Raw genomic sequence first — 23,905 nt, 5'->3', positions numbered from 1 at the left:
TTTTTTTTTTTTTTTTAACCGGACACAAAGTCCTGCATGTCCGACGTTGTGTCCAGTTGAAAAAAATGCTTTTGTCATGGAGAGGCAGAAGACGCACATGGCCAGTCACTTTGCAAACCCATTCAAGTGAATGGGTTTAAAAACTGACTGCCGGGTTTGCCTAAAGCGGAGACCGGGCGCAGGTCTGAACCTGCCCTAAGCTGCATTATTACCAAAGACGTAACAGGCCAGAGAATCCTTATCAGTCAGTTCTGTATATTCAGGTGCCCACAAGACTTCATTGTTGAACTTACTGCCTTGTCTGTATAGAGGACCTTTCTTGTTGTCTGACATTGGCGGTGTTATATACTGCTGGAACGCTTATGATGAGTTTAGTGCACTGTCAGCTTTGCCGGTACCTATCCTGGTTGCAGAGATCTCCATGCAGTTAGTTTCATCTACTGATCTCATGGGCCTCAGTACAGGTCTATAGAATAGTATCCTCAGTGGGGCATTCAGCTTTGTCAGTATCGGGCTTGGATGCAGAGTTATCGCTGTCTTTCGTTTCAGCTACCAATATCACTTTCATAGATTGTAAGCTCTGACGAGCAGGGCCCTCAATTCCCATTGTGTGACTTGACTATGAGCCCTACAAATTGTAGTGTTGCAGAATATGTTGGTGCTATATAAATAAAATGTATTATTACCGCCAGATGGTTTAGCCTCACAGCCCAGCGTCTATAGAAGAGTACATCAGTGGGGCGAGCTTTCCCGCAGTGTATAACCTGCCAATGGTTAGGGGACATGAAACTCCTTGAGCTGTTCTGTGTTTTCCTTGTGACTTTTCACCTTATAGGCATATACTACATTGCTACATTTACTTATTTTTTTAAGGGCACCTAAAATGGTTGCCAATGTAACCCAAAAATCTAATTTGGCCCCTAAAGCCTTTCCTATTTCTATAGTGTCTATGTCTGTGCTCTGTGTGTGTCTAGTATGGGGTTTGTACATTGTGGTCCTGTCTCCAGCTGAATAGGAGATGTAACCTGTTTTAGAGTGAAGAGCAGAGCTGAGTAGCCGCCACGTCCTGATGTGCTCCACTCCTCATGACTTATTCATGAATTGTGATGCGGTGAAGTCTTTCTTAGGATATAGATCAGACGCACGGCTGTAATTTTGGTTAATAGCCCATTATTGTGATGCAGAGCATCCGAGCGCTGCGCTGATTGCGGCCACACTGGCGGCACGTTCACTAGCAGCTCAGAACCAGCCCTACAAAGGAGGAAGCTGCCCGCCCCATCCATTTCCATGAAAATAAGGCCCAGCCGCTTTATAAATATTACTTCCATCGTCGCACTGGAGGTTAATTAGCATTGTGTGAATTGAGTCCAATTACCGGTAACGGGAAGGAGACACGACAGTGCATGGATGAGGGTGGATGTGGCATCGCTTAACCCTTTCATGGCCCCCATGATATATGCTGCAATCTGTGCACTAGTTTACAGAGAGGCCACTCTGCTCAGTCTTCTGTTTAGAGTGATTCTATAGTAACGGAGGTGTACATAAATACAGCTAGCAGTAAGAAGATCCCCTTCACTACAATTTACATTATGTTCCTATCTGACAGGCCAGAGAATATACATTTTTGAGAATTGGTTTCAGATACGGGGACAACAGAAGATATGACATGTTCACTTATTAGCCTTTACAGTTCTCTAACGCTACGTGCAGGCTATAGTCATTTCTTTACATTGTGGGTGACAACTTGCTTTGTTACAGCGTATTATTACAAGCCATGGATTGGTCTGTTCACTGACAGCAAGCAGGTGTAGAAAAATTTAAAAATGATACACAAATGTTATTGGAAAATGGCATAATACATTGATGAAAGACTTGCAGATGCACACAGCGGCCTGTCAGAGGGGCACCTTGTGTGACATAATGATCTGTTGGAGATTCTACAGTATGATGTAAAGCCGTTCATGCACTCACATTTCCAGAACCCTTTAAGTGCCTTCCTCTTCTCTTACTTGTTACATGACATAGAAGGATGTGAAAAAAGATTTAAAGGGTTTGTCCAGTTTCAGGCAAATATTGATAGACAAATGTTTGTACAATTAAAAGCTATACAATTGTCCAATATACTTTCCGTAGTTCCTCATGGTTTTCTATATCTCTGTTTTCATTTATTCTTTGTTTACTTCTAGTAGATAAAGTCCATGGTCATGTGATAGACTGTCCATGGTCATGTGATGAGCACAAAGTACAGTAATCAGACTGCTGCCTGTGCCCTTATCACATGACTATGGACTGATTTTTATCCACTAGAAGTAACAGATTGAATGACAGCAAGCAGAGATCTAGAAAACTGGGAGGAATTGATGCAGAAAGTTTGTTGGAAAATTGTATAACTTGTCATTATACGAACAATAACATTTGTCTCTCAATAGTAGTGTGAAAGTGGCCGACCCCTTTAAAACGAACAACAACCAACATACTCAGTGTTTAAAGCTCTTATACTCACACCTGCATTCAGATTTACCATCGTGGGTTCCTCTTGGATTTCCTGGAGCTTGGGGTCTCTGATGTCAATCGCAGCATGTTAATTATATCTATGGAAACGCTGGGGGCTTCCCCGTAGATATAATTGTATCAGAAAGTCCGCGAGGAAAATTCTGTGAACTTTCTGCTTAAAGTGCTGCAGTAAGAACTGTGAAGCGTTCCTGCTGCGGTTTTTCCCACAGCGCTTTATAACTGCAGGTTGTCCGTGGGGCCTTAGCCTAAAGTGGACCTTTCATGTCTCCGGTCATCGATGGTATTCTATACTGTTGGAAAGTTGGTGCTGCGCTGAATTCAGTTTTTCTGGTGTAGACCCCAGTGCCAGAGATATCTTCTGTTAGTGGAGGGATATCGGTGCAGAAACTGTCAGAAGGGCTGGGCTTACAGCTCAGTATCATTGCTGACAGTACTCTTCTATAGACTTATACTGTTAAGGGAGAAGGGGGGGGGTTTGTGGATTTCTCAAAGTCCTTAAAGGTCCTTTTTAAGTCTGTGGATCAGACCTGGCGATAGACTAATGTTAAGGCCAGTTTTGTTCCATTATTCACATACATCACTGACACGAGAGCTCAGAGACCAAATCTTAAGTGGTTTCTCCTGGACTAAAATGTTACTGATCTATCCTAGGGATAAGTCCTCAGTAGCTCATTGGTGAAGTCCAACATTAATTGGTTGTTCTAAGCAGCAGCGGTGCATGAGCGAGCATGGCTTTACAGCCCAATGACTTCATGTTCTTTGGGCATATGGACTGTTTGCAGTTCAGACCTACTCAAGCGATTGCAGATGAGCTGCTGTACCGTGTATGGTGTTGTGTTTGATATAACACTGTGGACTTTCAAAAAGATGACTGTCGGTGCAAAGGTTGAAAGCTGGATGAGCTGCCCAGATATTTTCAGCTGTCTCCTAGTTGATGAGTCCACTATGGTGGTCATCCTGCAGCAGACTCAACACGTTGGGCCTAACCCTTGTGTGACGTGAGAGGGTCTATGAGTTGGGACAATTATGGTTCTTCCATTTAAAGGGCCCCCAATCTTTGTAAGAAGCATTGACTGTTCCTTTGAGACTTTAGTATGTCACCATTGATTTCTCCATGACTATTTCAATGTTTATCACTAGAGATGAGTGAACACTGTTTGGATCAGCCGTTCCGAACAGCACACTCCCATAGAAATGAATGGAAGCACCTGGCACGTACACTTTGCCGGCGGCCGGTCGCCGTGCCAGGTGCTTCCATTCATTTCTATGGGAGTGTGCTGTTCGGAACGGCTGATCCGAACAGTGTTCGTGCATCTCTATTTATCACCAAAAAAACATTTTATTCTCTGCTGTTTCCCCAGTTTCTAAAGATGACTACTTTCTCTGTCCTTTTGGATGGCTTGCTGCCGCCGCTTTCAAATCTGGCCGAACTGCTAAGATTTTTGTAACTGGAATCTGTGTTTTCACAATACACTACTTTCAGTCAAACTTAGACTTAAAGGGGTTCTCCGGGGAGTCTATCATCACTACTTTCTCCCGAGTCCTGGGCTTGTTCCGACTGAAGCTCACATGATCATGACCAGCACCTAGCCCAAGTCACTCTGTTTCCACCCTCCTCTCCTATGCTCACCACTAGTTACCTGTATGGAGCAGCCTGCCTTTAGTATTCTAATGACGTATTGTGGCTCTGACTGAATCAAAGTATCTAGTGGTGACCACAGGAGAGGAGGGTGAAGGCAAAGCAACTTGGAGGTGAAGTACCAGTCCTGATCACGTCACCCAGAGTAAGAACCAACCTGGATTTCCAAGAGATTATAAAACACTCTGGAAAACCCATTTAAGCTGAGGCCATATGTTGTAGAAAAACTGTAAAAACCCAAAACAAACCACAGCCTAAGTTTTAGCATAAGGCTAAAAGACAAAAAGCATGTACTGAACTGTAGCTAGAAAAAAAAAAAAAAAAAAAAGCGTTTTTCACAGTTTTTTTGTTACCTTATTAAATCTGTGGGTAAAACGCTTGTGTTTCTGCAGCATATTTTTTTCACAGTGTGGATGGGATTAGCCAGAATCTCATTCACTATGCTGGTACTGTAATATACAGCATTTTTCCAAAATGTGGGGCCTTAGCCTTTAAGGTAGTATTCATCGCAGCAGTTTTTCTTGTTACGACTTTGTACTGTTTTGTAATTTTACATTGATAATATGATTGTTTTGATGCCGTCTGTGATATTTCATTGTCATATTCCATTAAGTACATTTGAACTGAAAATGCCCTTCATGATAAATCTCCCCCACTGTGGTATTACTCTCTAATAAGTAAAGATATATACTATCTATATATTACTATCTAATGTTGTAAATTGTGTTTCAATAGTTTTCCACGTTCTGCAACCACCCCCAATGTCAGGATCTCTATTCTGGAAACACAGCTCTGTGCATAGGTTTAGGTGTGGATGACATGCTGCACAGTAAGAATGCTGTGAAAAATAGAAGGGTTAATAGTTTATTCTGGTCAGTTAACAAAATGCAAAGTAAATTAGCAAAATAGAAATTAAATCAGATCAGACCGCACTTTGCCTGCACAAAAGTAACAACTCTTCTCGGTAAACCTGCAGCTAGGGTTTGGAGAAACTTGCAGACATCTTGGAGAACTAACCACAAATCTTCCATGGTTGTAGGCCTACTCAGATCCTTCTGTCTGTAATCCCAATTGACTCTGTGGGTGCCGTATCATCATCTTCATGACTTCACATATGTCATAGCAGACAATTAAAGGGGTTATGGAGGCAAATTGTGCAGTATACTCCCTGTCCTATATGGGGAAAAGTACTAATATACATACCAGCCACTTATAGCTCTAATTCAGAAGTGGAGAGGGGCACTGAAGTCTCTGTAGGTGCCAAGTCAACTTTGGCTCATGTGATCCACACAGCTCTACTATGTATATAAGCAGCAGGAGCAGAGCTGGGCGGGTCATGTGACCCAGAGTTAACTTGTCAGAGACAAATAGTTGGGGCGCCCAATACAGATATAATTGGCTGGTTAAAGAGGTTAACGGGTAGTCTGCGCCTAACTCTACAAGGTCATTGTATGTATGCATATACACACACACTAATATATATACATACACACTTTACCTTATGGGCAGGTACTGTTGCTGCCATGCCTATATCACAGGGTCTTTTCCTGCCCACGGTGACACAAAACTATTAGTCATTAGATTTATCATCATTCAAGCCATAATGGGATGCCCGTTTCAGCAACCTATCAGTGAGCAGGATCTATAGGCCCAGCTGCAACATCTTTGGACAAATGTGCCGCAGAATATTATACTAAACCTGAATCCCTCTATATCCAACAATGAGCGTTTTTGTTTTGGATGTTTTTCATGGCTATTTTGCTGCTCTGTGATGTGCATCTAACTTAAATCAGGGAAATTCTCTGCCAGCACCGTATAATATTCTAGTCTTCATGAATCTACCTGTGTGTCCTTAGCCTCAAAGGGGTTTTTAGAGAGAAAACATGTAGGTGTACAGGCTCCATAAGGAGCTCGCAATCACTACTGACATAACATCTATCCTAATTCATACACAGGGTGAGGTTATGATTTTTGCTCATACCTTGCCTATACACAGTAGGTTATGTGTGGAACTACTAGCAATGTATTATGTATTAGTATCCATGCATTTCTCCCACGTGCCAGGAGATAACGCAGCATGTTGCTTCTCACTCAAGTAAACCTAGGCAGGGTATGGATGCTTTCGTGGAAGGTCAAAGGATATAGCTGTTGGCAGACACTGATGGCGGGGTCAGTGCTGATCCAGATATGTGAAGGAAATCACAATCCATGCATTGACAGGCAGCACATTCTGCTTTCAATTGGTTTTTGAACTTTTAATTTTCTCTCCAAAAAACAAAACAAAAAAAAACAAAACAAAAAAAACACTTTATATATTCCTGACCAGCAGCGGATCACAAACACTAAAATAGCAATTTAGTGGGGCAGGGGTTTATTATCTCCCCTTCCCTAGGCTGAAGAAAAAAAAAAAAAAAAAAGAAGAAGAAGCAAAAAAATGGCAGGCTTTTCTCTTTATAACAATAATTAATGTAATAAAAACATACAAAACCCTTATTTAATATGTACAGAAATGATGGGTGAAAGCACCTGATTATTATGTCTCATCTCTCATGTGTTCCTTTCGCGTGTACAAGGGAGGTTTTGTAGCAGCTTTGCAATGATACCTCAACCATCCGGCAGCTAATAATTAACATAAAATAAAAGGTACCTTTTAATCAATCAGACATCCAGGCGTAAGTGCATTCCTGTTGCAAGCTGCAAAAGCTTTGCAAGGATAAATTTTTTTTATGTAGGATAAAAGTCCTTCAAAAATCTCCTTAAATTTATATATTTTTTCAATTAAAAGAAAAACACAAAGTTCATATCCTGGCAGAAAAAAAATAAAATATATATATATATCATAGGAGACGATTTTGGTGGCGTCAATGGTCAGTAAAGAACAAGTGATAAATAAAACCCGCAAGTGGCAGCTTCATACGACAGCATGATGGCGATGAGAGCTGGATGAAGAAAGGAAGGCACCCACAATGGTACAGTTCGAGGGTAGACGGCATGGTCAGTCAGCAGGTGCCCCAGGTGATGACGTTGCCCGCAGCCTTGTGACAAGTGAGGTCAGTTTTTCTTTTTTCCTTGCCAATCTCCCTTGATCCTTTTGAGTCATGCATGGCACATTCATATATATATATATTTATATTTTTTGTCTTTTATTTTTCTCCCCCATGATGTGCAGGAAGTAACAGAAATGGGTGGCAATTTTTTTCTTTTTTTCTCTTTTTGTTCCTCCCAGTGAAAAATATTAAATATCAAGATAATAAAATAGATATTTCTATACTGTACGTTCAGACCTAGTGCAAGAGGAAGGGGGTGTCACCTGGGGTGGCCTTTGAAATAACCCCTAGACCATGGCGAGGGGGGTACAACAAGGCACTTTCTAAAGTGTTCAAGTTCAGCTTGTAACCTCTCCCTCTCAGAGGCCACTTTCTGCTTCTGGCTCATCAGATCCTGCATGTAAAAGGAAGGAAACAAAGCACAAGTTATAATGGGCCCTGCACTACACCCATCCAAAGTCTAAAAAGGGAACTTTATATTATCTCCAGATGTCAGCAGCAGATAACTCCAGGAATAACCAGCATAGAATCCGCTTTGTGTTACTTACCGCCATGCGGTGTGATATCTGTTCAGCCGTCAGACTCAGGTTATAGTGCTGAGCTTCTAGTCGCTTGCACTGTGTCTCCAGAACTTGGCGTTCAAGGGTTTGTTCTGTAGTGAAATGATAATGAATAAGAAGCGCAGGATATGAAGGCAATTAAAGAATAATACAATGTCAAGAGTATTTAGATCAGGACAGGCTCAGATCTCCTGCATGATGATGACCTGAAGGACCCGCCTATTAATGAGGTGTAGGACTATTTGCTTAAACTGATAATTCCTTCCCCCGCCCCCTTTTCACAATGATACCACACATACTTTCCCATAAATGTCTGCTCACCTTCTATGTGTTCTTGGTAAGCTTCAAATATTGCCTCAATTCCCTGCCATTTCAGTTTTGGTGGTTCATCCACTTCATCCTCGTCCTCATCTTCTTCATCAGAGGTCTCTTGCCCTGAGGTTACATCAGGATGTTGTGTCGCCCGCACCACCCCAGACTGCCCAGGGCCCTGCTGACCATTTTGGTGTGGAGCTGGAGGCCGACTGGATTGCTGCAGCTCAGGAATGTTGTAGTGGACAGCGGCATCCGGTTTGTGGTTTTGCTCGGCACAGTTCAAGGCAGATGCTCCTAGAGGAATAAGAAACTGTTAATGGAAAAAGCTTGGACACCTCCAAAGGTCATTGAATAATAATTTATATGGCACCAACATATTTCACAGCACTTTGTAATGTCTGATATTGTCTGTTCATGTAACCTTTGATTTGCTCACAAGAGCTTATCATTTATATGGAAACAAGGGTGAAAAAGAAAGGCAAGAGGTCTTGTTTGATGCAAAGGTGCAACCATTGTTTAATAAATAAAGTCCTATAAATGAAGCTGAATGAGCCCGTCACCAGCCGCTATCTTTGAATATACAGATACTAAATAAATGGATTGCAAGGTGACTTGGATGGAGGGGTTGGGTTCTAAGGAATAGTGTAGAAACGATAGCTTATGGTGAGAAAATATAGAAAAGCTCATCAGGTAGTGTCATAAGTAGAGATGAGCAAACACTGTTCGGATCAGCCGATCCGAACAGCACGCTCCCATAGAAATGAATGGAAGCACCTGTGACGCAGGCCGCCGGCAAAGTCAGCGTCACAGGTGCTTCCATTCATTTCTATGGGTGCGTGCTGTTCGGATCGGCTGATCTGAACAGTGTTCACTCATCTCTAGTCATAAGCGATCCTACAAAGGAGTGTTTTTGGCCACATTTGAAACGGTTGAACTGTTTGGTAGAAATATGATTGTCCAGACTAGAGCAATCCAGAGAACTGATGCAGCTTGAGAAAAGGGTGGGATATTTGGAACAGAGGATATAAGTCTATTGGACATTGGCAGAATGGAGAGTACGTGTAGGGTGGTAGAGAGGTGCTACACTGTGGAGGGATTTATGGGAGAGTGAAAAAAGTTTTAAGGCTAAATGCACAGCATTTTTCCATTTTGTTTTCTTCCCTTATTAAATATATATAGGAAAGCACTAGCATTTCACCAGGTAAAATTGGTATGCTGAGTTTTTGAAGACACATTTTTTCCAGTGTTTTGTTTTCTGCAATGTGTGGATGGGATTAGCCAGAATCTCATGTACTTTGCTGGTACTGCAAAATGCAGTGTTTTCTGCTGTTTCTCCATAATGTGGGGCCTTAGCCTAAACTCTATTATGTGATAGATGGGCAGCCATTGTGGATGCATCCATGTAGCTGCGCTCATCGAAGCTGTAGAAGAGAAAATTTAGCAGGAAATTATAGTCATCGAGACAGATCTAACAGAAGTTTGAGCCTATTATGATGTACGGCAAAATATCGTATATCCAGTTGCTGCCTCTTACTCCCTGGGAGGGACTTATGACTGATTATTAATATTAGTAATACTTCTAAGGTTTATATTGATTAGGCAAATACAGAGTCAGGGGCTGACCCATCACTGCTACGCAGAGGACACCCACTTATACAAATCTTTTAAGCCTGGAGCCAGTGACCCATCTAAACTCATAAATTCATGCCTAGCTGAAATACAAGAATGGAGGAATGCCAGCAGGCTAAAGCAGAACCTGCACAAAACTGAAGTTCTCATGGTTGGAGGTCAGTGCTTAAAGAGGACCTTTCTTGTCCTTGGGCACATGCGGTGTAATACACCGCTAGATAGCAGACACTGCGCTGAATTCAGTGCACTATTGGCTTTCCTGTTATGTGGCCCTGGTGAGGAGCTATCGGTGCAGTTACCATAGCTCTTCAGTGTCAGAAGGGCGTTTCTGACAGTCCCTGGTGAACGCCCCTCCAGACAGTAGACTCCATAGCGCTGTACTGTCATAGGCGGCGTTCCTTACCGCCCAGCGATGATGCTGAGTGCTGAGCAATGCCCCCTGCCTCCTGAAAGTACAGGGGGGCCCTCTGACAGTACAACGCTATGGACTCCACTGTTAGAAGGGCGTTTCTGACAGTCTGTGAGGAACGCCCCTCCAGATAGTGAAGAGCAGTGGTACCGACACTTATAGCTCTTCCCCAGGTGCACAGAATGGGAAAGCTGAAGTCAGCTTTCTAACAGTATTTAAAACTGCATGTGCCCCGAGGACATGAAAGGTCCTCTTTAATGCCAAAATGGCAACTTGTACATACACCGCCGTTATTCCTAAGAAACACAATCCTTCAAAGCTCAGACTATGTGCTAAACATGGGTGTAGTTATTGACTGGGAACTGTTTCTTAGGAACCAGGTATACACCTTTATCAAATCTTTATACTTCCACCTGAGGAACATTGCAACAACCAAATACTTTATTCCAACAGAAGACATCTCCAGACTAGTCCATGCCATGATAACAATGTCTGGACTACTGTAATCCCCTATATTTAGGTCTTCGAAATAAAGAAATACATCACCTTCAGCTAGCCCAAAGTGCAGCATGGAGGTTAATAACCAAACAATCCCAACATACTCCCACAGCCCCCATCCTCCGCTCACTGCACTGGCTGCCTGTAAAATGGATAACTTTTAAAGTCTGTTTGATGACTTTCAACGCCATAAACAACTTAGGCCCTGACTACTTAAAAGAACTTCTGCAGCCCCATAATCCTTGCCGACCTCTCAGATTAGGTGGCACAAATATACGGTCCATCCCCAGGATCCACCGTACACAATTTGGAGTCAGGGCCTTCTGCCATGCAGCCCCCTGCTGTCTGGGATGCATTACCCGGACTGATCAGAGAGATCTCATCCCTGGACAATTTTAAATCAAGACCCAAAACACATTTATTCAGTCTGGTATTTGAGAGCAAATACCACCACCATTATTCATAGAATGTAGTAATGTGCTTTTGTTTCTTAATAAATCCATACGTGGACAATTGGTCTTTGTGTCACTACCTATCAACAACCAGGGAGCGCAGTTTTTCCACTTCATCTTGAACCTCTGGTTCTTGCCTTCTACTGTCTTCTCTCCGGGATTCCGGTACATCATGGATTCTGCTGCCACTCTCACCTGGATTGTTTACTAACTTAAATCCATATTGGGGTTGTGATATCCCACAAACCTTCAGGTGAGAGGCCAACTGGTCTAAATTAATATTAATGAATATTGTCTACCACCATTTTAACAGATCTACTACGCTTAGAGCGCTCGGTGTCTTTTTCCTCTCTTCTCATTATTCATAGAATAGAATACTGCAAAATACTGTTTAGTTAGTCACCGGACTGCGCTTGGAGTCTATTGTGAGAAAAGCGCATTACAAAAGTTTCTTCTTGTTATAGTATGGTAAATTGCAAAATCACATAATGACAAAATACTCCAAAATAGTGTAACTGAAAAATACAACTAGACTGCAAAATACAAGCACACATAATAATCTACTTCAATGGAACAATGAGAGAAGAATAGCCTTCTCCTTACACAAATATATATGCTAAGGGGACATCCACATTTACAGCAGCAGCTTGTGTGCAATATGTAGACACTACAGTGTTGTGGTATATAGTACTGTACACAGAAACACTGCAGCCATGTCTACATCTTATTGTGTATATATAGCTGAGGTCTGTCCCATTACTTTATAGCTTCCATGTTTATCCAGCTGAAAGTCGCCTCTTACCTTTGTGCTTTTGTAGAGCCTTCTGGGTGGACTGTAACACAGATTCATGGAACTGATGAGCAAACTCCTCTGCTATGAATGGCTCCCAGGACTTGCTTCTCCCATTCACACTCTGAGACGCTTGTATTGGATTTTCTTTGGCCGGATGCCCTCGAATAATATTTAGGATGCTTAAGCTCTTTTTTACAGGGGCAGCAGCTACCTCGTTCTGCCTGACTTTTTCTGTGCTTACATTGGCAGATGGAGTTTGTACTGGAGCTGGTAAGGGGGCTACCCTATCCATGAGTTTTGGTTGCTCTGGACGAATGAGTTCTGAAGGCTTCATGGGTTCTGGTGCAGTCACTGTGCATGAGGTGGAAGGGACAGAGGCCGATACCTCCGGCTGTATCAAGGGCTGAATTACAGTCTGATCTTCAGAAGGTGCACCTGGAAATGAAGCAAGGAAGAATTACAGGCAATGAAAAGAATCACACAAATTATTTAGTTATTTATTTTTTTAAGGGCATTGCTTTTCGACATGCAAGCTGACAAAAAGGCCACAGCTCCTGATGTGGGATGGCAGTTTAGTTATTGCTGAAGATATACGCTGTAAAATACTAAGTCAGACTGTATAATTCGTACAATGTAGGATTTGTGATATATTTGTGAGATATATATATATATATATATATATATATATATATACACACATATATACACACACACACACACACACACATTTTTTCAGCTACACCATTTTATACTTATAGATGTCTTCTTACAGGGGGTCCTTCCTTACTGGCTTAATATATCACAAGAGCTGTCACTTTGCACCACTTATCTTACAATACCTTCAGCCAATAACAGAGGTAAGGAAGGACTCATCTGTATGTAGGGCTCAAACATCTCTGCAGATCTATATAGGAATTATTATTAAAGTGTCAGGAAAGGTTTACCATCAGAGTAGATGCAATGGCAGCCATATTGATAGTCATCCTACTTTCCCAGACAAGAAAAATCACTTTGACAACAGATGTATCAACATTTTTAAAACTTAGGAAATTGAAAAAAAGCTAAATATGAACACCCTGGAACTGAGGACTTATTCTTTACATCTGTCTTACAGATCAGGATAAATGTGAAGTGTCTTGTAGGGGAATACACAGCATTGCTATCCCCTGCAACAGGACTTGAAAGTTCTTGAAAAGATTTGATAGAAAGATGACAGTCCATTCTCCCTAGGTACCGCATTATTATAATGGCTTTCCTTATGTCTTACCTGTGGGCAGAGGAGAGCTTCCTTGACATGAGGCCAATGGGGGATTCTTCACTGCCTCAGGCACTGCGTTCTTCTGTCTAATTGCTTCCAGCATTTCAACCAGCTTCTCCTTGTCTGCCAAAATCGAGACAGACGGTTTTAGTGAGCAGCAGATTACAACATCTCTCCTACATGGCTTCCTCTCTGTTTACAGAGAACATGTGGAGAAGCTCTATCATCATTTCAGTCTGTACTCTTCAGAGAATATGGCATTGCGCTGCCAGGAAGACTATACGGCAGGACCAAGCTGACACTGACTTCTGAACAACCAGCTCTGATGTAATGTCAAGCAGTATTGTCAGTTCCTTACTTCGCTTATTTTGAGTCTCTTCAAGTCTTCTAATGAACTGTGTTCTTCCAGTGCAGTGCAGAAGGAGACCCCAACTAAGCAGCTGAAGGAGTGTCTGTCAGCACTGTGCTGACAGATTTGTGATTGATTTGTGAGCATCACAAGAGTAAATCCAAATGGTTTAATATACATATCATGTTATAGGGTCCTTTCACCACCTCTAACAATTCCAGTTCTTAGCGTTACTAGGCGCTGCTCCACTGATTGCAGCACAGTTGGAATTTCCCCTCTAGCCTCCACCAATCCTGAGTAACAAGTGCAGTTAGTTTTGGTGCCTTATTTAAGCTGTAATGTCGCAAGTGTCAGGCAGGGTGTGTGATCCAGAGCTCCAACAGAGGCAGCCAGTGTCAGAGCTCAGAATCACACCCCTTATCTGCTCCTGCCTGAAACCACCCTCCTGACAGTATCTAACTTACATACCAGGCACCAAAACTAACAGCATTGATTGCTCAGGAATGGTGGCGGCTAGAGAAAAAATTCCAATTATGTCAGAATCCGTGCAGGCGGTTTTATTATAGAATGCTAAAACTTGGAGCTGGTAAAAGGTCCTCTTTAAGCAGCCTTATAGCTAAGTAGTTATTCATTTGTCCCCGCTGCTTCTGTAATATTAAACAGCCTTAGACAAACCAAACAGACCAGGCCAAAAACCTGCTGAAGCAAAATATGACTGTATATATTAGATCAACATCAGCAAAAACAGATTTTTTTTTTTAACAGCTATCAGTGTAAATGAAGGTTCAGGATAAGTTGGAGTTCAACATATCCTATCTCACAGGAGATAAGTCCAAACTAGAGGTATCCAAACGCTTCTAGATTTCCTTTCCCACTATTCAGAACCCCCCCACACACTCACTCCAATGTACATGTGTAAGGGTGAAGGGGAAGGTGGGAGTTTGAAAAAAATGGCTGGCTTTTCTCTCACCTCTCCTCTGTTCAGCGCTCACATGTGATAGATCAAAGAAAGTTAGGAACTTTTTCTTCTCTTCCAGATTGGGGCTGTTGTTGAGCTCGTCTGGACTAAACCTTGTAGACAGTGGGGAGTGGGGTGATGGGGTTTGTCTTTTGCTTTGGATCGGAGGTGATTGACTTCTTTCCCTCAACATTCGCCTTCTCTTTCTTCTTTTCTGTTGCAGTATTCGCTCCTTTTCTTGCTGAGTAGTGAGACCAAATATTTGAAGGAACTCCAGTTTCTATTGAAAAAGAAAAAGATCATGGAAGAATCCAGTGAAGCCACTTTATATACATGCAGTCTGTGCAGAAAGAAATGTGAGTTGCAGATCTGATACTGACTGCTGCTTGTTCCTACCTCAGACGATGTATCTAGTTTGAGCGGTGGCTGTTCAGCAACTCTGCGGAGATGTGCCCTCACTTCTTCCTCATCACTTTCATCATAAGAGTCATCGATATCATAATAATAACCTTACAAAAATAAAGACAAGTCATTCAACATGTGTCGGACCCTCCTCTTAGGAAGTTCTCTGGGTAGTGCATTTATATACACATAGAAGTGCTGCTATCCGTATTTTACGTCACAGGGTTTGGCGATGCAAACTAGAAAATGTTTCGTTGTGTTCTTTGCAATAAATATAATCTGGGAAAAATAAATATTCTAGGCAAAAGAATAAAAAATGGTAACGGTCACCATAGAGAGCAATAATAAATCAACTAGAATGAAAGACTAAGGGCATATTCGTGGCATCTTATTTTACTGAAACTCGCGTACACTTTTCTCTCCTCTAAACAGCTTGGAAATGCTCTTGGGATCAAATCAAAGATTCTAAAAGTTTTTTTTAACCCAAAAATACATGTATTTCAATAACAAATATCCCCCAATGTGTCAGTGGCCTCAATCTAATGCCATTCAGGATCTACTGTACCTCATAAGCTCCCATACACATGCACTCTCTGTCTAACCAAACATGCACACGTTCTCAAAGGATTGGACATGCGGAAATCCAGCTGCTTGATCTCTCCCCCCACCCACCTCACAACATCATTTGCCAGTTGAGGCAGTCTCAGGACAAGCCTAAATATGTTGGCAAAATTCATCTAGTACACATGACACATGAGCCTGTACTGTCCATGAACACACACTAGTGGATTAGAGCTTACCTTTCTCACGGGCTTCCTTCCGTCTTCTCTCTTCAAGATCCAGCTTGCTGACCAGCCTGCGATGCTGCTGTAGAAACTCGTCATATATATACATAGAATCGCGAGTTCTTGTAGGGGGAGTTCTGTGAGACAAGCTTGGCTTGTGCAGGAGTGTTGTCTCTGCTGTCTGGCTGACCTGTTGGAGGGAACTCCGCTGCTGGTTTAGGAAGGACTGGGTAGATTTTTCAAGCTCAGCTAGAAAAGGGGCATGAGAATAACCAGTGTGCTCCAAAGAGGATTCGCGGATGGGTTGGTACTTCTCAGTCTGTTCTTTTCTCCGTGGCAGTTCTTCCTCCTCTAGTGCCTGTTTATCAAAGCTATATGGACGCTCTACTTTTACCAGGGGTAACGTCTGACGACTATGCTCATAAATATTAGTACTGTGGTTATGGATGGAGGCAGGTTCCTGGCTACGACGTGAATCAGAAGGGGTGTCCATGAGTGATACTGGGTTCCAAAGTGAAGTGGGAACAGAATGCTGCTGGGGTTTGGGTGAAATAAGGGGTGGTGGACCTCCAAAATGTTGCAGCGGCTCCCGTATGCTGCCTTCGTGACGGGTTGGCACAACCCTAAGCCAAAAAATGACAGAAAAATAAATGGTATATATATATATATATATATATATATATATATATATATATATATATATATATATAATTTATTTTTTACCTTAAATTTTATATATGACTACTATGATACAATACCTGAAATGTTATATTTACTGCACTGATCACCTACCTGAGGTTTTCTAGCCTTGTCTCAGGCTCTTGTTGACCAAGAGGGCGCCCAGTAATATCTAGCTGCTGTTCTAGCACTTGCTGCCGAAATTCTGATACTTGGTACTGACGATCTTCTTTCTCTTGCCGCAGACGTCTTTGTCGGGCCAACCACTTCTCTTCTTCTTGTGTCCTCTGAGCCAAAAGAGTAGCTGCCGCTGAACTGCTTGTTGGAGGGAAAACAGTATGGCTGGAGATGAGGCTGGGCACAGAATGGTGCGTGGTAGGAGGTTGGTGCATTTGGTGTTGGACTGGCTTTGGATTGTGTGCAGATGGTTCTTTTAACTTTTCTGTAAGGTTAAGCAAATCAACAACTTTTAACCATTAAAAATGAACACAAAACAGAGGATACATTTCTAACATGAATGTGGGAATCCCTGGTTTATGCTACTACTCGTAATCACATGACACGTGAATGGGTTGCACTACAAAAGCCAAGTAATAATAATTACCAGGTCTGGCTGGAGCTGGCTGTTCACTTGGCTTTACTCGCTCCTCTTGGTGCAGTCGAAGAGGGTGGACCTCTGTTTCTGCCAGATACTGGCTTTCTAGGTTTTTAATGAGGTTGACTTCCTTCTCTCTTGTGCGCTCTCTTTGCCGTTCAAGTTCTCGCTCCCTTTCTCTCTCCTTCTCTCTTTCAATCTCCTTCTTCTCCCGTTCCCTCTCTCGTTCCCGTTCTTTCTCCCGTTCACGGTCAGCTTCTCTTTCTTTCTCTCGCTCCCTTTCTCTTTCCCGTTCACGTTGCCTCAGTTCTTCATCCATATGAAGTCTATGGATGCAAAACTTCAAAGTTTTTATTTTGTTTCACAAGGATAAAGAAACAGAACTGTTTAATAGTATCAGCATATACAGTCCGTATAGGTCCGTGATGGCTAACCTATGGCACGCGTGCCAGAGAGGAGACGCAGAGCTCTCTATGCTGGCACACATGCGGTTTCCCGGATTGCTCACTAACGGGGACTCCGGTACAGGATTCCGTTGTTGAGCAATCACTGCCTTCAGTTGTATGTGTAAATGCACAGACAGCTGAAAGCTGTCACTGTAGGCCGTGGATCGCGCGACCGTGGCCTACACCGACAGCAGGTTTTTACCTCTGCCCCGACGCAGGCGCAATGACGTGAGTTATCAGCGCCCGCAGTCAAAAGGAGGTGGACGCCGGCGGCTCTTCGTGGGTGCGTGTCTGAGTGACTGTGTGTCAGTCATACTGAAGAGCATATAATACTGTGTGTGAGGGGTACTGAGGAGCATGTAATACTGTGTGTGTGTGGGAGGGGGTACTAGGGAGCATATAATAATTGGGGGGGGGGGCGTACTAAGTAGCCTACAATACTTTGTGGGGGGTGTACTGAGGAGCATATAATACTGGGGCGAATGTACTGAGTAGTATATAATACTGTGTATGTGGGGTACTGAGGTGCATATAATACTGAGGGGGTGTATTGAAGAGCATATAATCCTGTGAGGGGGCTGCAATGGAGCGTATAATACTGTGTGTTGGGCCTACTGTGGAGCATATAATACTGTAGGGAGGCCACTGCAGAGCATATAATTCTGTCCAGGGTCCCCTCACTATTTATGTCACACAATATCTGTTTTATAGCAGATGTGATATTAGTACAGTAATAACATTGCACGGTCACTATAAAACAGATCCTGTGTGATGCAAATAGTGAACATTAATTGTTCAAAAGTACTAAATGCAGAGAGCTTTAGATTTCAGTACAAAGTTGTTTGTATTATTGACAGCTCTGTAAAGCCCCATTCACACGACTGTAATTTGTAGGACCGTAACTGTCCACAATTGTGGATCCGCACAGTATTAAGTTTAAATTGCCGTGTTGGCACTCCGCAAAAATTTAGTGGGTTTTGTGTTGCAGTTTGGGCACTCTGTCTCTAAAAGGTTTGCCCTCACTGGTCTAGATGTTCAATAAAATAAGGAAATATTTGAAATGCCAGTGTTGGTGCTGTGGTCTCATTGCATAGCATGCAGGTTCAGATTTATTAAAATTTCTAAAATTAAAGAATCCACTCGCTGCTGCTGAGCTTTCCTTCTGTACTAAGAGTCCATGAAAAATGAGAAGTGATTGCAGGACAATAGAGAGACACAAGATTGTGATCCATATAAAACATGCCATTAGCCATCATTGCAATGAGGTTGTCAAGCCAATAACATGTTGAGTTAGGTGCCCTGTGCTAATTCTCATTACCTCTCAGCTGTAATACGTTCAGACTGTAGTGCAGACAGTGACGAATGGGCAAGATCTGTAGGGTATCTAACTCCCGACAAGTGCAGGTGCATGGCCGAAGGGTGAAGAGGTGGGAGCGATCCAGGGCTGTGGAGGGGGTAGAAAGGGGACCTCAGTGCAGATAAACAGTATGAATCATCCATCCTGCAAGAACAGAACAAGGAGGTCAATACCATTTATTAACTACAAGCCGAAACCCACTCTCCAATCATTGGGAAATATATTTACCTGAATGCTGGGTGAGTAAAGGTGTGGTGGGCCAAATAACTGTTGTGATAGTATGCCGCTGCCGCAGCAGGGTCCAGTCCGATGTGGGGCAGCGAGGGCATGCGAAGGTCCTCAGCTGTGTGGTATGGACGGAAGCTGCGTAAATATTCCTCAGTAACTGCGCTTGGAGGGACAACATGATGCACAGGTCGTTGTAGACTGGAGGGAAAAAAAGCAGAGGCCATTACTTAACTCTTGCAAAAACAAAAATCTATTCACTCCAGCTAAGACCAGAACTATGAACCTAGGTAGGCTTTCCAACCATTTATTAATCACCTATTGTTACAAAGGATTAGTCTAGTGTCAAGAATGGGCAGTTAAAACTGACCAAATACACTAGAAGAATGTCCAGGTGATCATTAGAGATGAGCGAGTAGTGAAATATTCGAGATTCGATATTCGTTTCAAGTAGAGCCTCAATATTCGACTACTCGATCAAATATCGAATCCCATTATGGTCTATGGGAAAAATGCTCGTTTCAGAGGAAACCACTATTCGACTAAAGGAGAGTCACCAAGTCCACGAGTAGCAGGAGGAGAGTGTTTAGGAGGAGCGCTGTGCAGTTAAAGCGCACGGACCCCACAGACTATAATGGGTCTGTGCGCTTTAACTGCACAGAGCTTGCAGTTGCACTGATATTCCGGGGGGTCCTCCTGCGGACTCCTTCCGGACGGGAGGCAAGCGCTAATGTGAACTTACTCATCCTGCAGAACAAGCATTGATTGGTCGAATGCTATACAGTGCACATCATTTGGCCAAACAACGCTGGTTCTGAGTTGTCTGTGAGGAGGCGGAGTCTAAGATCGGACCACAGCAGTCCTCATTGTGGTCCGATCTTAGACTGCCTCCTCACAGACAAGCCTCTGGCAGAACCAGTGTTGATTGGCCGCGTTTCCATGGGTTTCCTCCCACATGTACTGTAGATTGTGAGCCCTATATAGGACAGTGATTGACAATGCGTGTAAAAGTGCTGCAGAATATCATGGGGCTATAAGTAAGCAAAAAATAAATAAAATCTGAATCTAAGGAAGATAACCAGGGGCCATCCTTTTTTTATTGGAATATGGGGGCAATAATATCCATATGCTTTCTAATGGCATTAGCTGGGAAGAGAAGAGGAACAGAGGGTACTTAGGCAGTGTATCGCACAGCGATCACTGTGTTATATATTGATATCTAAAGATAATCTGATACATATAATCTGATCTTATGGCATTTTCTGTTCAATCAAGTTAAAGGGTGTTTCCTCTAGTGATAGTTACAGGTAACACTGCATACATGCTTGGCTGTTTTAGCGACTACCATAGAGAGAGACATAAACAAGTGCAAAGACTGATTTATCTGGTCTCTTCCTATATGAAGTGGATGCAAGTGACCCCATGGTCAGGCTTTAAGTATTGTCATAGGGACATTATAGAGGGGTGGCTGTCGCTGCGGCACGTACCCCAGAGATAGTGGGCCTACCCCCAGGGGTATGCATACCACAGGTTAAAAACCACTGGTTTACAGAACATTAATAATACACGTGGCCCAGTATGCACAATCAATAACTCACTTTAAGGGTTGGAAGCGGGAATCCTGAACAACAGAGCTTGGTGGTATGGCGAAGGCATAAGCGCTGCCCAGCAGGTGAGAGGGTACAGCGGTGTTGCCAGTCTTCTCAGAGGGCAGCTGTGATTCTGCAATCAACCGTTCTCTGCTGATACTGTTTGTCCGAGAGGAGCTGTCAGGCTGCTGTAGAGAGGAGTACACGTTATTCACAAAAACTACGGACGGGTCACGATACGGAACGCCCTCCGCAATAAGATGCCTCAGGGAGGGGCTACATTAAAGTATAAACTGTTGGGTTTCAGACTAAGTTACAAAAGCGCAGTTAGCGTCAAAATCTGGATGGAGCTTGTCAAGTGAACTATTTAGTCATGTGACGTACATTTTGGTTCAGTCATGTGACAATGCATTACAAATTCTAACTTGCTGTATTATATTTTTATTACGGAGCTGTGACCAGGAACTGATTTTTATCTTGCCAGCAGATATCTGGAAAATTGTGAGAAATTGATGCAAATACTATATTGGAAGATTGTGTAACTTTACATTATACCAAAAAAAATAAAAAAAAATAAAATTATATATATATATATATATATATATATATATATATATATATATATATATAAACATTTATTTGCTGAAACTGAACAAACTCCTTAACTTAGAGAGGCTGGTAAAGCAATAGAACCACAGCACCAATACAAACGTGGCCTATTTGCATTGAATAGAAAAACTGATAAGAACATATTGATTTCAATGGATGTTAAAACAGCCCAAGTGCCATCCATTGAGATCCATAAATCAGTTTTTTTTAGATGGAGGAAAAATCAGTGCATGCACAACGGGTCTCTGTTCATAAATACAGATCCACAACAGAAAGCTGTGGATCCGTTTTTTTTTTTTTTTTTTTAAATCTATGTTCTCTTAACATGAAAAGCAATGGCAGATGAATCCGTTTGTATCTGTCCATCCACCTTTGTTTGCATCTATTAGCATTAGCCGAGCTCTTCTATTACAGGCGTATAGTTAGGTTCTCCTACAGCTCCTGAGAAGATACAGGCTCTGTGTGGACTCAGAGACTTCAGCTCTGACTCCCTAAAAATAGTGAGTGCAGCTCTTGCTGAAACACATGAAGAGTAATGGATTTACCAAGCTACTCGGCTATAACTACGTATACATTCTATATATACATCTATAGGTTGGAACTGGAGCCATAGGCGAACCATGAAAGAAAAGAAAGAAGGTTGGGTTAATTTACGGAATTTACGGTACAATTCTGTATGTTACACTGTAGCAGAACTAAAGGCTAACCCTGAGCCAGACTGCTCTCTTGGGCCCCTTTAGAAGGATGGATAGTTTGTAATGGGCCGGGGAATGAGGCAGCAGCACAGCAGAGATCCGCATGTTTGCTGATCTGGTAAAAATGCAACAAAATGTCAGAGAACATCAAGAGCAGAGAGTCAGATGAGCGTGACTCTACAATGGTACAGAGTGCTGACTGCTATCCTGGGCCGCATCATCAGCGTCTTCCTTTACCTCCCTTCACATTCCCAGCTACACAAATGCATCTGCTGCCAGAGGAAATGAGAGATGTAATTGTGTTTTTACAGGTCAAGTGTCTGCATCTGCAAACAAAATATTGCTGTCAAAGGTATCACAGCAGCCATACGGCTACCGTGCGAGTCGTCACAAGTGTACACTCACAGCAAGCCGGATTTACGGCAATGAATAAACCGGGGCTTCCAACAAAAATTTATTTACCAAGCTGGAAGAAGCCGGGTTCATTGAGCCGCAGAGAGAGCGAGCGAGAGACTCCCTGGGAATTCATCCTCTCCTCCAGCAGACACATCAGCCATAATTAATTGAAAGAGATGGGGCCCCGTTGATTGGAATTCTTAATGAGCAGCAACATCTGTTCACTTTCCAGGCTCCTGCCTGTACTCTGTTCACTGAGCTCCCCTGCCCCCTCCTATACACCCTGCCGGCTCAACATTCAGCTTCCTCCGAACTGTGCCCTGCCCCTGGCCATCTAGCATGAGAGAGAGGTCAGGGGGACATGATAAGAATCACAATATGGAGATGGGGTGACCAGAGCACACCTTCGCTCACCCTCTTGCTCACTGCCTGCATAGATTAATTCATGGCAGGGAAGGTTGTAAGGTAGCAGCCCTGCTACTGTGCATCAAAGCCTGTGCCAGAATCTATGCAGGAGTTTCATTTGCATCTACATCAAAAGGCAAAGAAAACGTTCTTTCAAGTCGGTCACTTTTGTTTTCATAAATATCTACTTTCTCTAATCCGCCGACAATCTAAAGCCATAAACCAATGGAAAGCTGACTACAGTTCAGGTACATTGCAGTGCAGTCAGCAGCTGCATGAGGACTAGAAATACAGGTAGAACTAAACCCTCATGGGGCGTACATGCATCTCCATGTAGCTGGGTATACTGACTAGATTAGATCGGCTCTCCACTCACCCTCCAATACATGTTACAGCAATAGCAGTTACAAGCTGTGGTCTAAAGTGGCCTCCATGTCACAGAACATCAAGGTTGTACTTTATTTTTATATTACACCCCTGCCCAAAAGTAAATGGAGAAGACTGTGATTCAAAATTATTACTAATAGACAATGTAAACTTAGGCAGGCAGTCTGAAATGCACCAGATTTTTCACAGAGGCAGATTCTGGATAATAGTCGACCAATTTTGCAACAGAATTTTATAATAATATTTTGCCGCAATTGGTACACACATTGCTGTATCTTAAATGGAGTCTGTCACTAGAACCCAGTAAATAATCCCAGCCCCGCAGGGTTTTCCCCATGTGAATAGCCTTAGTAGTGACATGTAACATGAGTGCAGGTTCTCATGCTGGTACCACGCGCCAGACCTAGGACCTACAATTAAAGGCTAAGGCCCCATGTTGCGGAAACGCAGCTTCTTTTGTTGCAGATTTTGTTGTGGTTTTTTTTTTTTTAGCCAAAATCAGGAGTGAATTGACCAGATGGTAGAAGTATAAGGGCTAGTTCACATAGGGCAAAATGGTCAGGATTTTGACGCACAATCCGCGTCAAAATCCTGCTTAAAAAAAAAAACAAAAAACGCCTCCCATTGAAATCAAAGGGAGCCAGTCATTTCCAAAAGAAGCGAACTGCCCTTTCTTCAGGCGGATTCTGCGGCTGATTCAGCTGCAGACGTCCGTTTGCGGCACCACCCTCTGGACTAGGCCCATTCATTTGGGCCTAATCCGGAGTGGAAAGCTGTGATGGAATGTGTACACGCAGAACTCCCGTGTGAACTAGCCCTAAGAGCTTCATATATATTTCCCATTCCTTTTGTAGCAGCTCCTACATTTGGCTAATAAAAAAAACAAAGCAACAAAAAAAAAAAACCCACAGCGTT

The 23,905-nt window shown here is 42.7% G+C and overlaps 1 protein-coding gene across 9 annotated transcripts in view; it reads right to left on the bottom strand.

Annotated features, from left to right (window-relative positions):
* Nucleotides 1-6,255: 6,255 nt before the first annotated feature.
* GSE1 (Gse1 coiled-coil protein) overlaps nucleotides 6,256-23,905 on the bottom strand; it is a 303,643-nt gene continuing 285,993 nt past the window's right edge. For 7 of the 9 annotated variants that reach the window (XM_075282145.1, XM_075282151.1, XM_075282146.1 and 4 more), the window contains exons 4-16: nucleotides 20,508-20,686; nucleotides 18,913-19,110; nucleotides 18,646-18,828; nucleotides 16,891-17,207; nucleotides 16,401-16,728; nucleotides 15,624-16,231; nucleotides 14,818-14,930; nucleotides 14,434-14,701; nucleotides 13,124-13,237; nucleotides 11,866-12,291; nucleotides 8,082-8,369; nucleotides 7,749-7,852; nucleotides 6,429-7,594 (exon numbers count right to left, since the gene is read on the bottom strand). In XM_075282145.1, the coding sequence (XP_075138246.1) occupies nucleotides 7,460-7,594; nucleotides 7,749-7,852; nucleotides 8,082-8,369; nucleotides 11,866-12,291; nucleotides 13,124-13,237; nucleotides 14,434-14,701; nucleotides 14,818-14,930; nucleotides 15,624-16,231; nucleotides 16,401-16,728; nucleotides 16,891-17,207; nucleotides 18,646-18,828; nucleotides 18,913-19,110; nucleotides 20,508-20,686 (3,261 nt within the window). In that variant the 3' untranslated portion in view covers nucleotides 6,429-7,459. Of the gene's footprint in view, nucleotides 7,595-7,748; nucleotides 7,853-8,081; nucleotides 8,370-11,865; nucleotides 12,292-13,123; nucleotides 13,238-14,433; nucleotides 14,702-14,817; nucleotides 14,931-15,623; nucleotides 16,232-16,400; nucleotides 16,729-16,890; nucleotides 17,208-18,645; nucleotides 18,829-18,912; nucleotides 19,111-20,507; nucleotides 20,687-23,905 lie in introns of all 9 variants that reach the window. The other 2 variants (XM_075282143.1, XM_075282144.1) reach the window with 2 other exon arrangements.

The sequence above is a fragment of the Leptodactylus fuscus genome, chromosome 7 (genome assembly GCF_031893055.1).
Source record: "Leptodactylus fuscus isolate aLepFus1 chromosome 7, aLepFus1.hap2, whole genome shotgun sequence".
In the NCBI taxonomy this organism is placed as follows: domain Eukaryota; kingdom Metazoa; phylum Chordata; class Amphibia; order Anura; family Leptodactylidae; genus Leptodactylus; species Leptodactylus fuscus.
Note: the sequence above shows the minus strand (reverse complement) of the source record. Positions and strands in the feature narration are given on the sequence as shown.